Source organism: Gobio gobio (assembly GCF_949357685.1).
Source record: "Gobio gobio genome assembly, chromosome: 15".
NCBI classification, from domain to species: domain Eukaryota; kingdom Metazoa; phylum Chordata; class Actinopteri; order Cypriniformes; family Gobionidae; genus Gobio; species Gobio gobio.
In genome coordinates, this window is record NC_137108.1 from 22,653,490 (window position 1) to 22,668,659 (window position 15,170).

Below are 15,170 nucleotides of genomic sequence, written 5' to 3' on the forward strand. Positions count from 1 at the left end.
CTGCTCTCCACTGCGCAGATTCCGGTTCCGAGATCACTACTGCGCAGAATCGGTCCCAAATCTGCGCAAGATGTCAGTGCCATATTCGGACCTCCGGAGGCTTCAATTACTTCAGCGGAAGAGAATTAAGTCGTGTCGTCCATATTTTTTTACGGTCTATGGTTTAAACATTTCTTATTTGTATAGGCCTATTCAAAGTTTTATTTAATCTCAAAACATTGTTTTTTGCCGTTCTAATTTTTGCACTGTAAATTATTTTGATTGGTAACAGCCCTATAGTACATTTTTTAATTTTTGATAAATATTTTTTTAAGCTGATAGAGCACTGATGAAAATATTACTTCAGAATAAATTGTTAATACCACCAAAAAGCTTTGTGATATGATACTTTGCGGGGATAAATTGGGCTTTTATTGTTACATTACACTAGTGGACATCAGTGAACATCTCAACTATGTTATGAAAGATACAACAGAATGATTTGATATATTTTACTTTATGCAATATGTGTGTGTAAAATGGCCATAAATAAATTAAAAAAAGAAGTGTACTAATGGGAGTAGTAATTGGCAACATTTTCATTATAATATCTAATATTTCATGGGTTCTGTTCCCTCGTTGTGTCTTCCAAAATTCCTGATTTACATGGTTTAAGTGCTTTTAAGTTGCTCTGATGTCTACTACAGTGGACGTATGAAATCGAGGACCTGTTTAGTAACATAAGTAAGTTTAGCAAGTCATATTCATATTTTGAAACCCCATAACAATTTCCTGAGATATTGATTTACAACAAACTATTTGAAAATTAGTCAGATTTAAATGATAATTGCAAAATATAATCATATTTCCATAAGAATGTAAAATTTGATCATTCAGTCAGTGCCAGTCATATTTAGAGACAGAAGAGGGAGTGGTCATAGTGAAACCTCCAAAATGGTATCTCGGAAAATCCCTGAATGTGCTATTTACAGGACACCCAGACTTTACAGGACACCCAGACTATGGAGGAGTGAGACAGCTCTCAGATTTCATCAAAAATATACTAAATTATGTTCCGAAGATGAATGAAGGTCTTACATGGTTGGAACAACATGAGGGTGAGTAATTACTGACAGAATTTTCATTTTTGGGTGAACTAACCCTTTAACAAAATGCTATGCTTGGGTTTCTATTTTGTTTTCTTTTTGCATTAAATATTACATATACGTATGTAATATAATGTGTATTTCCATCACAGGTTTGGTCTTAAATTTCACATAGGGTGGTATTAAAAAGGTCTTAAATTTAACTTGTTCATATCTGTAGATACCCTGTATAAAACTTGTGTTGTCTGTAGTTCATTGTCTGTAGCCTTGAACAAGTTTCTCGGAAACCTTATGTTGACTTAAGGTGTCACAATTGCCGATAATATTAACCAAGGAATTGTTTTTGAGTTATTGACTAAGAAGTCCTCACCCACTGAAATTGTATAAAAGAACGAGTGTGAGGCTTCCATCTCTGTCTTTCCTGACTGCAGACATCTGTATGTCCGAATTGACCATGGCAAGAATAAAAGCTTTTAAAGACACTTTGCTTGTGTTTTTCAATTCCAGCCTCACCATGATAATTATTAAGGTTTACATTTTCCACGACAATGGTTGTAAGTAAAGTCTCACGGAAGGCAGTTGTAACAATAAAAACACTTATTTTATTGGTTACAATACTATGGAAGCCCGTTTCCGCCACTAAATAAATAAATAAAAACAGTAATTGCGACTTTTTATCTCAGAATTCTCAGAACAATTGTGAGTTATAAAGTCATAATTCTGAGAAATAAAGTCAGAATTCTGAGATATAAAGTCGCAATTGTATGGAAGCCCATTTCTACCACTTAAAGGTCCCATGGCATGGCATTTTTCTATTATTTTATAATGTTTCCTGAGGTGTACTTATATTGTTAGTATGATTTTTACATCATAAAATGTCATAATTTAGAAATAAAAGGCATTTTTAAAATATTGATGTTTGCCCTGTGGCTGAATGCCCTGTTTCAAGAGGCGTGTCTGCTGTGAGACTTCAGTAAAAACGCCCACTGTTGTGATTGGCTGACATCTTTGCATCTTAAATGAGCGGAGGGGGCGTGGTTTAAAGAGGTCTACGAGGCACAAGCTGCTGCCAGAGAGACGGATGGACCTGAGTTCACTTCTCATCAGTTCTGTCAGTCTCAGTTCAGTGAACTGTTGTAGTTACAGCATATACTTCAGGTTATTAGTCTATTTCTAGTCGGAGGGACTGTCACTCATGTCAGAAAGTTAGTAACTTTTGTAAATTATGGATCAGCGCTGACTGGAGACGCGAACCGTTTAGAACGATTCAGTCCGATTTGGTGAACTGATTCGGTTCACTAAAAAGAACCGGTTCAAAAGAATGATTCGTTGGCGAACCGGACATCACGGAGACGGAGCGATTGCTAACAAAGTTATTTATAGTAACTACTGAGTTGTGAGAGCGCTGTCTGTCAGCGCGAGTTTATTGTGTTTGTATCTGAGAGTTCTGAATAAACACGAGTCCCAGTCACGCCGAGTCCGTCTTCATCCTTATTACCAACTTTGTAACACATGCAAAGTACCATTACAGCTGTCGAGATGAACGAGTTATGAGTAAGTTTTGATAATAGCATATTTTTAGATATGTTCCTATCGTAAGAAAAGCGTCAGTGACGCGCATTGAGTACACAGCGCAAACAAAGACACAACAACAGTAATCGAATGTAATCCAGTTTATTGTGGGGAAAGCTGTCTAGCCCGGATATGCTCACGCTTACCCCCCTTCTGCTTAATCTCACGCCGCGTTTGGTGCCTCCGCTGTGGGCCAGATGCAGTACTGGGGGTCGGGGATGTTGAAGGCCGACCGGTCAGTGCAGCCCGAGCTTCGGCGTGCGTGAGGTTTATCTCTAAAGAGATGTGAGTCTGCCGATGTTGAGCAGAAACTCATGACTGTATGCACATTTTAGAACAGATAGACGCGACGAGGACGTACAAAAACACGGACTCAAGATAGAAAACACGAAAACACCGTTCTGTCGGGAGAGAGAGAAGCCGCAGTGTGTGCACGAATAATAAATAATTAGCTACACATCAGAAATCACTGATCAGAAGGAACTGAAAAAAGACTTCTGTTTTCATTTGTACATCCAAACACTGAGAAACTGCCAGCGTTCACTCGTTCACAAGCAATGATCTCTCGAGCGCTTGCATGGGCGTGCCAGAATCTCTGGGCGGGGGAAAGGGAGGTAACCGTTCCTGCTTGGACGTCAAACCAGGAGACTTCAGGATTGGCTAGTCTGGCCTGTCATTGACATAAAAAAATCGAAATTATGATTTACCAAATCGAAATTATGACTTTCTGCTCATTGATGTGCCGTGACCCGACACATGATGAGTTCATGAGAGCATGAATGAGTATTTAACTGTAGTTTGAGCTGCTAATGATGGAATGAGTGTCTTATTATCTGAACGGCATTAATATCTCTGAGCAAACGCTGTTCAGAGGATTTGAAGCGCAAGCTTTAGCGCAGAAACAACAGAACGGATGTGAGGTGGCAGCTGAACATATTGAATATTCTAATGTGTTATTATGGAAATATGATCCAGAACACACACCATCAGAATCTGCTGTAATGCAGGAGTGTGTCCAGTAATGGCCGTCCAGTGGGATCTGATCTGTCGGTACAGTCACCTGAGGGCGGCGCTGTTCTGAGATCATATTTCATTAATAACGCAGCAGAATATGTTGTAATTTCCCTACAGAATTAATTTTATTGATGCTTGGTTTTGATAATATTAGGCCTATATATTATATGAAATAATAAATGAATTAGGCTATATATGGTTAATCTGTTACAACTTCAGTTCAAACCACAATGTCATGGTTAAAGTGACACACACACACACGTTAGTTGAATGGTGTTGTAACAGTGAGTTCTGCTGCTGAACAGTTGCAACAGAAATATGAGGTTGAGATGGAGCAGTTTTCATTTTTCAGTAATACTCCTGTAAAAAATTATCTTATATGTTTTAATAAATGGCGCACGTGACAAATTGACCCAGAGTAGCTCAGTATTGAACCAGAATCAGAATCAAAAGCTTCATTGCCCTGTTGCACACACAAGGAATGTGTTTTGGTGACAGAAGTTTCCAGTGCACAGAGACCACAGTACACAGATAAAGAATAAAGACAATAAAGAATAAAGATAATTGAATGAGATGCACATATGCATAATAAACAAAAATAGACTTATGTGTATGTACAGGTGTGCTATAGAACAGAACACAATAGAATTAACAGGGAATGGAGGAAGAGGTTCTTGTCAAATGTAGTCTAAGTGTTGTTGCACATATTTAACATTGGAGGCATTGTTCATGTCTTACTCTATATCTGTTTAAAAGCAGAGAAAGATGACATTATATGTTTATATATAATTATATTACTTTATTCGAATTTGTAACAGATTAAATATATATACATCAATTAAATTATTTGAAATATTATCAAAACCGAGCACGTGGAGGTCAATAAAATTAATTAGGGAAATTACAGCATATTCTGCTGAGTTATTAATGAAATATGATCTCAGAACAGCGCCACCCTCAGGTGACTGTACAGATCAGATCAGATCCCACTGGACGGGTCATTACTGGACACACTCCTGCATTACAGCAGATTCTGATGGTGTGTGTTCTGGATCATATTTCCATAATAACACATTAGAATATTCAATATGTTCAGCTGCCACCTCACATCCGTTCTGTTGTTTCTGCGCTAAAGCTTGCTCTTAAATTCCTCTGAAGAACGTTTGCTCAGAGATATTAATGCCTTTCAGATAATAAGACAATCATTCCATCATTACCAGCTCAAACTACAGTTAAATACTCATTCATGCTCTCATGAACTCATCATATGTCGGGTAGCGGCACATCAATGAGCAGAAAGTCATAATTTCGATTTAGCAAGTCATAATTTTGACTTTTTATGTCATTATTATGACTTTTAAAGTCATAATTTCGACTTGGTAAATCATAATTTAGATTATGATTTAAGTATGTCATAATTTTGACTTTTTATGCTCAAATTCTTTTTTTTTAAGTGGCGGAAATGGGCTTCAATAATATTAGGCCTATATATTATATGAACTAATAAATGAATTAGGCGGTTAATCTGTTACAACTTCAGTTGTACCACAATGTCACAATGTCAGTGATGCACACACACACACACACACAGACACATTGGTTAGATAGTGTTGTAACAGTGAGTTCTGCTGCTGAACAGTTGCAACAGAAATATGAGGTTGAGATCGAGCAGTTTTCATTAAACAGTAATACTCTTGTAAAAAAAATTCTTATGTTTCAATAAATGGCGCACATGACAAATTCCCCCAGAGTTGCTCTTTAGAACTGAACCAGAATCAGAATCAAAAGCTTCATTGCCCTGTTGCACACACAAGGGATGTGTTTTGGTGACAGAAGTTTCCAGTGCACAGAGACCACAGTACACAGATAAAGAACAAAGATAAATGAATGAGATGCACATATGCATAATAAACAAAAATAGACTAATGTGTACAGGTGTGCTATAGAACAGAACACAATAGAATTAACAGGGAATTGAGAAAGAGGTTCTTGTCAAATAAATGTAGTCTAAGTGTTGTTGCACATATTTAACATTGGAGGCATTGTTCATGTCTTACTCTATATCTGTTTAAAAGCAGAGAAAGAGGACATTATATGTTTATATATAATTATATTACTTTATTCGAATTTGTAACAGATTAAATATATATACATCAATTAAATTATTTGAAATATTATCAAAACCGAGCACGTGGAGGTCAATAAAATTAATTAGGGAAATTACAGCATATTCTGCTGCGTTATTAATGAGATATGATCTCAGAACAGCGCCACCCTCAGGTGACTGTACAGATCAGATCCCACTGGACGGGTCATTACTGGACACACTCCTGCATTACAGCAGATTCTGATGGTGTGTGTTCTGGATCATATTTCCATAATAACACATTAGACTTTTATAGTCATAATTTCGACTTGGTAAATCATAATTTCGATTTTTTTTATGTCATAATTATGATTTAAGTATGTCATAATTTTGACTTTTTATGCTCACATTTTTTTTTTAAGTGGCGGAAATGGGCTTCCATAATATTAGGCCTATATTTTATATGAACTAATAAATGAATTAGGCGGTTAATCTGTTACAACTTCAGTTGTACCACAATGTCACAATGTCAGTGATGCACACACACACACACACACGTTGGTTAGATAGTGTTGTAACAGTGAGTTCTGCTGCTGAACAGTTGCAACAGAAATATGAGGTTGAGATCGAGCAGTTTTCATTAAACAGTAATACTCTTGTAAAAAATGTTCTTATGTTTCAATAAATGGCGCACAATATTTTTTTTCCTATTTTGTGTTTATTTTGTTCATTAATAAGTACACTCTTGTAGCATATTTCACTTTACATATATTGCTCAATACAATCACAGTCTCTTTACAATGTATAGACATGTACAGTGACTTAATTGTTTTAAATGAAAATTGTACTCCACATTTTTCCATTATCAAAATATAGTATTTTTTCCCTTTTTTGCAAATAGAAATTAAACTAAATAAAAAAACATTAAAACAAACTAAAAGAAAATAAAACTATGTACATCCAGGGAGAGAACATGTGTCTTAATTAAATTCCATCCAGAATAACATCAAATGACTTATTATAACCCTATAAATGTAACTGACTTGTTATTATTTGAACATATACATGTATTTAGATATTAAACCTGATTATACATACACATACATTACACACACACACGTACATACTCGTATGTCCATATTAATCTTTTATTTATGCAGCAAAATCAGACCTTCTTTCTGATACATATTCAACCCATTTCCTCCATTTTTCCAGAAACACATCCTTCTTTAAATTAACAACAAAAGAGATCTTTTCCGTCATATAAATCTCTAAAGTCACATCTATCCAATTATCTTATGTTGGTCTCTCTTGTTTTAACCATTTACGTGTGATTGCCTTCTTACTGGCTGCCAAAAGCACACCCATCAGGTATTTATTATGTGTTGATAATATATCTGGACATATACAGCAAAAATACAATAATTTGCTTTCTAGGGGTATGTCTCTTCTAGAAATATGTTCAAGAGCCTCTTGAACTTCTTTCCAATATTCTTGAATATGTAGACATTCCCAAAATATATGATAATGGTTTGCTTCATAACATCCATATTTAGCTGTCTGTGTTGGTGTTATAAAATATCTAATAATATTTTTCCAACAGTACTCCTTCCAATTTAGTGAACTAGATGATTTCCACTGAAATTTCCATACAGTTGACCACTCTTCACTTTCACTTTCTGTCATCCATTTCTCTTTTATATAAATTGTAGAGTGTGTTCCCTTTCAGTCGGTCACGTTCAACGTACGTCGGAACTGACCGACGAATTGGGATCTGTTTTCAGAGACCTATCTACTTCGAGTGTTTAAAAACGAGCCAATGAAGATTGGCATGCGATTCATGCATTCCACGCACCGGCCCGCAGTGCGGGTATAAATAAGGAAGTGGAATGCTGCATCATTGCTTTCTACTTCGGAGCCGAACAGTGCATCATTTCGCTGTTTCTACGAAGAGTGTTATTCGAGTCTCGTGAGAAGGACTGCTGTTCCAGTGCGGGTGTGACTGCGGGTGGCCGCTTCAGAGGTGAAAAAGAGCTGGTTCTGTTGGTTGGCTGGGCGTTTCCGTTTCTGAGTGCGTATCTGAACTGCGTGAGCCGCGGTCATCTCCCTGAGTGCTTCAGCACTAAAAGAGCAGTTTTCCTTTTCTAAAAGAGCAACACGGTTTGACCCTGTGTCTTTTTCAAGATGTCATGCATTGCCGAACTGAATTGTGGGTTCCGTCGCAAATACCTAGAGCAGACGCTAGTGGTTCACTGACAAGCGGAGCCATAATCGCATTAATTATCGCAGGCGATATGTCCGTGATAATTTATACGATATGGCTCAGCTTGTCAGTGAACTACGGTTCTGTGTAGTAAATGCCGCTCCATCTGAAATCAGGTGATGGCGATTTACTACTAATCAAGGAACCGGCTTTACTGACGAGATGCGCTTAACAATGTCATGCGATATATCGGCCAGCCCTACCTCAGAGCAACTCTTCGTCTGTTACGGAGGCCAGCAGAAGGGAAAGGCTGTCTCCAAGCAGAGGTTAGCCCACTGGATAGTGGATGCTATCGTCTTGTGGCTTCCTCCTGTGCGTTGGCTAAAGGCGCCTCGCTGACAGATATATGTAGAGCTGCGGGCTGGGCGACATCTAACACGTTCGCTAGATTCTATAGCCTCCGTGTAGGGCCGGTATCTTCCCGCATTCTCGCCCACAGTGGCCAGTAGCGCTAAGTGCCCTTTCTAAGTGTCGGCTTGCAACGCAACTCCCGCCCTCTAGGCCGGATACGTGCGTTGATTGTCTCCAGTTGTGTTCCCCGGAAACGGCTAACCCTGACAAGCTCCTCCGTCACCCCTCGGTGCCAGATGTTGCGGCCGTCTGACGCCAGGCCTGCACCCATATGCTTGTGAAACGTGCGTGTAGGCTGGATTCCATATGAAGCGGTTCCCTCATGGCAACCCCATATGTGTATTCGTCCAAGGTACCAGAAACCCTACTTGGCTAGCCCAGTGTCTTTCCCTTGACAGAGCCCGCTCTGATGTCTCTGGGCGTGTTCTTTCCCCCCTGGAACCAGGTTTGAACCACCCCAGAGACTGCCATATGTTGCATTACCCTGCCAGGTTAGTCCTTATGTGTATTCCGCCACCAATCCTTCCACTGAAGGACGTGTCCCCGCAGCGTACCATCTTCTGAGACGGGCACGCTTCCCAGCGTTATCCAATAGTCACACTTGAGTGGGTCTTGCAGAAACAGCAGTGACTGACCTCCCTGCTTGGAGCCCTGACTTCCGTACCATCTAAGACGGTCCAGTGCGCTCAAGCAGGACGCTGGAAGTGCCAGCTTCCTGGTGTTTTGGTAGGGATCCCAATTCGTCTGTCAGTTCCGACGTACGTCGAATGTGACCGACTGAAAGCAACGTCTCGGTTACGTATGTAACCCTTGTTCCCTGAAGGAGGGAACGGAGACGTACGTCCCGCCGCCAGGTGCTGCGCTTCCGCTAGGGGGCCGAGTCACTAGTTCGGCTCCTCAGCAGAAAACAATGATGCGCTATTCCAATTCCTGATTTATACCCGCGCTGCGGGGCGAGGCGTGGAATGCGTGAATCACATGCCAATCTTCATTGGCTCGTTTTTAAACACTCAAAGTCGATTGGTCTCTGAAAACAGACCCCAATTCCCAATGGAATGGCGCATCATTGTTTTCTGCTGAGGAGCCGAACTAGTGACTCAGCCCCCTAGCGGAAGCGCAGCACCTGGCGACGGGACGTACGTTTATATGGGAGAAAATAATAACTCCTCTCCTATGCCCTGTATCATTTGATGAGAAATAGATCTGAGTAAATCCCATTCTTTAAAATTTTTCATGCTAAATGAGCGTTTTCTTTTTTCATTTTGCTTAAGATTTTTTTTCTTTTAATCGGGTTAAGTAAACCATTCACATTGAAGGAAATTACTTTTACTTTGTTATTTGTTATGTCTGTTCAATATAACATCGACATCTAAACGATTTTAGAGGCACAGTCCCTGGAAAAACAATATATAAACAAAAAAAAGAAAGTCTTAAGAACCTGACAAACATATTGTGCTTCCAAGATAGGGGTCTCGAACACACGACCCTATAACAAGTTGGTGGTGGCGTCTAGCATTGAGGGGAAGCCTTCTCTTCCACAGTGGAGATCGGGGCCCTCCAGTTCACAGTCTTTACACGAGATATAAGAGAACATACCTCACGTGTCCAACGTAATGTGTTGTAATTCAGTAATACCAAGAGAGAAGTTAAGTCAGATTCGATCTAATGGTTTGCTGTCCAAACATGTACAGTGGGTACGGAAAGTATTCAGACCCCCTTAAATGTTTCACTCTTTGTTATATTGCAGCCATTTGCTAAAATAATTTAAGTTTTTTTTTTCTCATTAATGTACACACAGCACCCCATATTGACAGAAAAATACAGAATTGTTGACATTTTTGCAGATTTATTTAAAGGGTAACTAAACCCTAAACCAACTTTTTTTAGTTAATGATCTGTAATACTGGGGCTTTATTAATGCTGTTCATTGATTCGAGTAAATGTTTTGACATTTGAGTATAAAGTGTTTTAATTCTATAAAATATGGTGTAAAACCGCCAAAGTGCTGCCCTCTTAAGGTTGAACGGTGGCTACTGCAGTTGAATTTTCCTATTGGACGTTGTGGTACATCGTGACGTAGGATGGTACCTCCAACGGCTCACTATCCGCGCCCCTGGCACGAGCTCACCACGCCCTCAGAAATGTTTCCCCCAATCACACGATGAGAACGGCTTTACTCCAGTATGAACTGTCATGTTACATGAAGTAGAAACATTATGAATGAAACTCACTTGACACTTGCTTTAACATATTGAAGAAAATACTGTTAAATAATGCAGTTGTCAGTACATGTCAGGCTTTTCTTGCGATATTATTGCCGCCCGTCATGTGTACAGATAATTTTCATACATGAGACGCGCTTTCAAACCCTGTCACGCAAGTGGTTGCCGCGGACGCAGAGAGATTAGGTCAGTTCTCTTGCGCGGCTGCTTCACTAGCTTCGTCGGCATCGGGAGTTAACGCAGTTTGAGCTGCGGCTCGCATTGATAAGGCTCCGGGTTTGTGTCTGTTACAGACAATCCACCCTCCTCCACTTCAGGTGAAGGTAGGAGAAATGACCGCTCTGTTGCAAAGCTGGCGTCACTCCAGTCATTCTCCATCTTTGCGACTCGCGAGTCTGACAGCTGTCAATCAATCCGTCACTGCGGGTCTCAGGTGCACGCCCTCCGCTCAGCCCCGCCCTCGGTTTGTCCCCTCTGTGTCCGCCGGGCTCTGCCCACTTTTCCAGCATTTTTTGAAAATTGCCAGTGGGTGGAGTTAAGCTCTGAGCAGGGGTTTAGTTACCCTTTAAAAAGAAAAACTGAAATATCACATGGTCCTAAGCAGGGCCTGAAATTAAATTTTTTGACCACCAGCCACAGTGACTTTTTACCAGCCACTTTTTTTTTTCTCCTCTACATTAAGCCTGTTCATGTGCTTGTCCGGATTTTTGTGTGTGTGTGTTGTAAATATAATTTATTCTGAAGAAATAGCCTATTCTCAACAGTGTTCAATCAGCTTTGACATATTTAATTCTGCATATCTTTGATATTTTTACCTTTTATAAAGGGCATTTTTTTCATAATCTTATTAAATATAGGCTATGCTTCAGCTTTCAGTTTATATTCTTAAATTTGATCTATAAATTAAATTAGAATAGTAAGACACTGTAGGGCTGTTACCAATGAAATTAAATAATTTACACTGAAAAATTACAACTGCATTAAAAATGTTATGAGATTGTTTTAAATATTTTTGAATATACAAATAAGAAAAGTTGGAAAGAATGTTTAAACATGAAAGTAAACCACTAGTAGGTGGCAGCATTGAATCTTTGATACAAACGATTCATTCAAAGCGCAGAATCATTCAGTAACATTGATTTCTCCTCAAGAGGCTGCGCGAACGTCAACAGCGCAACATTGTTACCTCAGTTTATTATACATAGGCTATATATTATTATACACTATCGATCGTCACTTACGCTAAATTAATGCAGAATCATTCTTGCATTTTGTTGATTCCCTAGTTTTTTGTTATTGATGTTTTAATCTGTCTAGTAAAATTCTCTTTCACTTGCCCCTTCAAAAATCCACTTGTCCCACAAACATTGTTCTTTAACTTGTAAGAATACACATTTAAGTGCTGTCAAGTTATTAACGGAATCAATATATGTAATAATAACTATATTTTTAAAAATCTTTTTATTCATTGATGTCCCTTGTAGCAGACAGTCATACTGACTGCTGCTAATCTGAGTCCACAGATAGACCTACCGCAGCTCGTATGTAAACACATCACATGCGGCTGTGTTTATGGCTGATTTAGTCACGTTCAGGAACGGTTAAACATAACTAAATTAATATTATTATTACTGGTAAAGTTACTGCGTACCAGACATTTTCTCACCGATTCCCAACTCCCAACATGCACACGCACACGACGCACACACATCTGTGCAACTGTCATTGTACTGTAGCCTACGTCAGCTTTGCATTATCATCTCGTCTCATCTCACCAACAGTTTAATACTCGCACATCCAAACGTAGTCAGGTAGATTGACAGTGTTACCCACCAATTGCAAAATTCACCCGCATTTTGCGCGTGGTCGGGTGTTAATTTCAGGCCCTGAATTTTTAGCTGTGTGCTTAGGGTCATTGTCTTGTTGGAAGGTGAACCTTCGGCCCAGTTCGAGGTCTTAAGCACTCTGGAGAATGTTTTCGTCCAGGATATCCCTGTACTTGGCCGCATTCATCTTGCCCTCGATTGCAACTAGTCGTCCTGTACCTGCAGCTGAAAATAACCCCCACACAAACTCCATGCAGGCTTTCATGTGTCTTGCACTGAGGAGAGGCTTCCGTTGGGCCACTCTGCCATAAAAGCCAGACTGGTGGAGGGCTGCAGTGATGGATGACTTTCTACAACTTTCTCCCTTCTCCTAACTGCATCTCTGGAGCTCAGCCACAGTGATCTTTGGGTTCTTCTTTACCTCTCTCACCAAGGCTCTTCTCCCCCGATAGCTCAGTTTGGCCAGACGGCCAGCTCTAGGAAGGGTTCTGGTCGTCCCAAACGTCTTCCATTTAAGGATTATGGAGGCCACTGTGCTCTTAGGAACCTTAAGTGCTGCAGAAATTTTTTTGTAACCATGGCCAGATCTGTGCCTTGCCACAATTCTGTCTCTGAGCTCTTCAGGCAGTTCCTTTGACCTCATGATTCTCATTTGCTCTGACATGCACTGTGAGCTGTAAGGTCTTATATAGACAGGTGTGTGACTTTCCAAATCAAGTCCAATCAGTATAATCAAACACTGCTGGACTCAATATATATATATGAGTGTCACAGCAAAGGGTCTGAATACTTAGGACCATGTGATATTTCATTTTTTTTTTTTTATAAATCTGCAAAAATGTCAACAATTCTGTGTTTTTCTGTCAATATGGGGTGCGGTGTGTACATTATTGAGAGAAAAAAATTAACTTAAATGATTTTAGCAAATGGCTGCAATAAAACAAAGAGTGAAAAATGTAAGGGGGTCTGAATACTTTCCGTACCCACTGTAAGTAACACCCTGCATTTTCTTTTCTTCTTTTTTTTATTTTAATTGTAGAGATCACATGCAGTCTCAAATTATCTTCTATATGCCTGTAGAAGTTCCCTGATGTCTATCGATCTCAGAGCCTTTTTACCTCTCGTCTTTTGTTGTGAAACATCTGCGATCTTTTTTCCACACAGAACCCTCTTTTCACCATATCCAGATATGCCTCTTCAGCTGTGTGGTAGATGTGGGTGCCATCCTCATAGAACACACGTAGTCTTGCCGGATAAGGGGTTTGGAATCGAATCTTCTTCTCTTTCAGCACTTTTTTAACCTCCGAATATTCCTTCCTTTTCTGAAGAACAGCAGGAGGATAATCGTGATCGAAGTAGATTTTTTGTTTGGCCGACAAAAATATCCTTTTTCGCCCAGGCCTTCTGGTTTTCTTTCATTTTGTACCTGAGGAACTTCACTACAATTGACCTGGGTCTCGAGTTCACCCCAGGCTTCGATACAAGTGCCCGGTGTGCTCTCTCCACATACAGTTGTGTATCCGGAGGAAAATCCAAAGCGTCTCGCAGAAATTGTTCAACATAGTCAGTCATGGAATTTTTCTTGGTGTCCTCTGGCACGTTGTATATCCTTATATTATCTCTTCTGACCTGCTTTCTTGATCAATCTGTTTGCTCTCCAGCTGCGCCTGCATTTTATAATTTTTTGAATGGTCTCTTCCACGTGTTGCAATCATGTGTCAATTTCTCCAATGCGATCTTCTGCGTGACCAATTCTCTGATTTGTCTTGTTTAATTCAATCTTGATTTCATCCAGTTGATGATTGTTCTCTTGATGATTGAAGTTTTGAATTTCCTCAAATCCGTTCCAGACTGATTTGCGTTAGGGATGCACCGGTTGACGGAACCGGACGGTTTTTGCTTCTAGCGCGCGATCGGCAACCGGCCGGTTTTCTTTGTATTTTTCTGCCGATTTTTCCGGAAGTGCGCCCTCGTGCACATACGCCTATATTGCAATTATTCGCGAACATGTCACTTGTGTGTTACAAACGTAAACTGGAGAACTGAGGGAAGAGACGAGATACACTGAAGGCAATGAAGAGCCGATTTCCTGCGTGAGCTGAAGTTGCGCGAGCTTACCTCTCCACGCCCTGCACGAGCAGATAGTGAGCGTTTGTTCAGCTCAGCTTCTCACGTGTTGGATCGGATGAGAACGAAACAGACTAACTTGTGACAAAGCCGAAATACTTATTTTTGTAGCCTAAAGAAGAACATGCATGCACTTTTGAAATGAAATACTATCAGTTCTGTAGCCTATAGGATGATCATTTTTATTTGGTAACACTTTAGAATAATGGTCATTAGTTAACATTAGTTAACTACATTAGTTAACATGAACTAATAATGAACTGCACTTATAAAGCGTTTATTAATCTTTGTTAATGTTAGTTTCAACATTTACTAATGCATTATTAAAATCTTGTTAACATTAGTTAATTCACTGTGAACTAACATGAACAAACCTTGAACAGCTGGATTTATATTAACTAACGTTAACAAAGATGAACAAATACAGTAACAAATGTACTGCGCATGGTTAGTTCATGTTAGTTAATACATTAGTAGTAATTAAGCTATACCATGTGTCATAATTTGATTGATTGATGACCCCCCATGACGCACCTGTCATAATTTGATTGATGATGACCTTCGCATGACCTTTTCCTTTGAAGTTTTGACCTCTGACCGAGGGTCCTGGCCCTAGGCATCAAC

General features: G+C 39.6%; 1 protein-coding gene across 1 annotated transcript in view; it reads left to right on the plus strand.

Moving 5' to 3' along the window:
- Positions 1 to 12,627, plus strand: part of LOC307139202 (sister chromatid cohesion protein DCC1-like) — a gene marked incomplete at both ends in the record, with an annotated part of 29,651 nt that extends 17,024 nt beyond the window's left edge. The window contains one exon of the mRNA XM_079838092.1: positions 12,504 to 12,627. Coding sequence (XP_079694218.1) covers positions 12,504 to 12,627 — 124 coding nt within the window. The remainder of the gene's footprint in view (positions 1 to 12,503) is intronic.
- Positions 12,628 to 15,170: the final 2,543 nt, after the last annotated feature.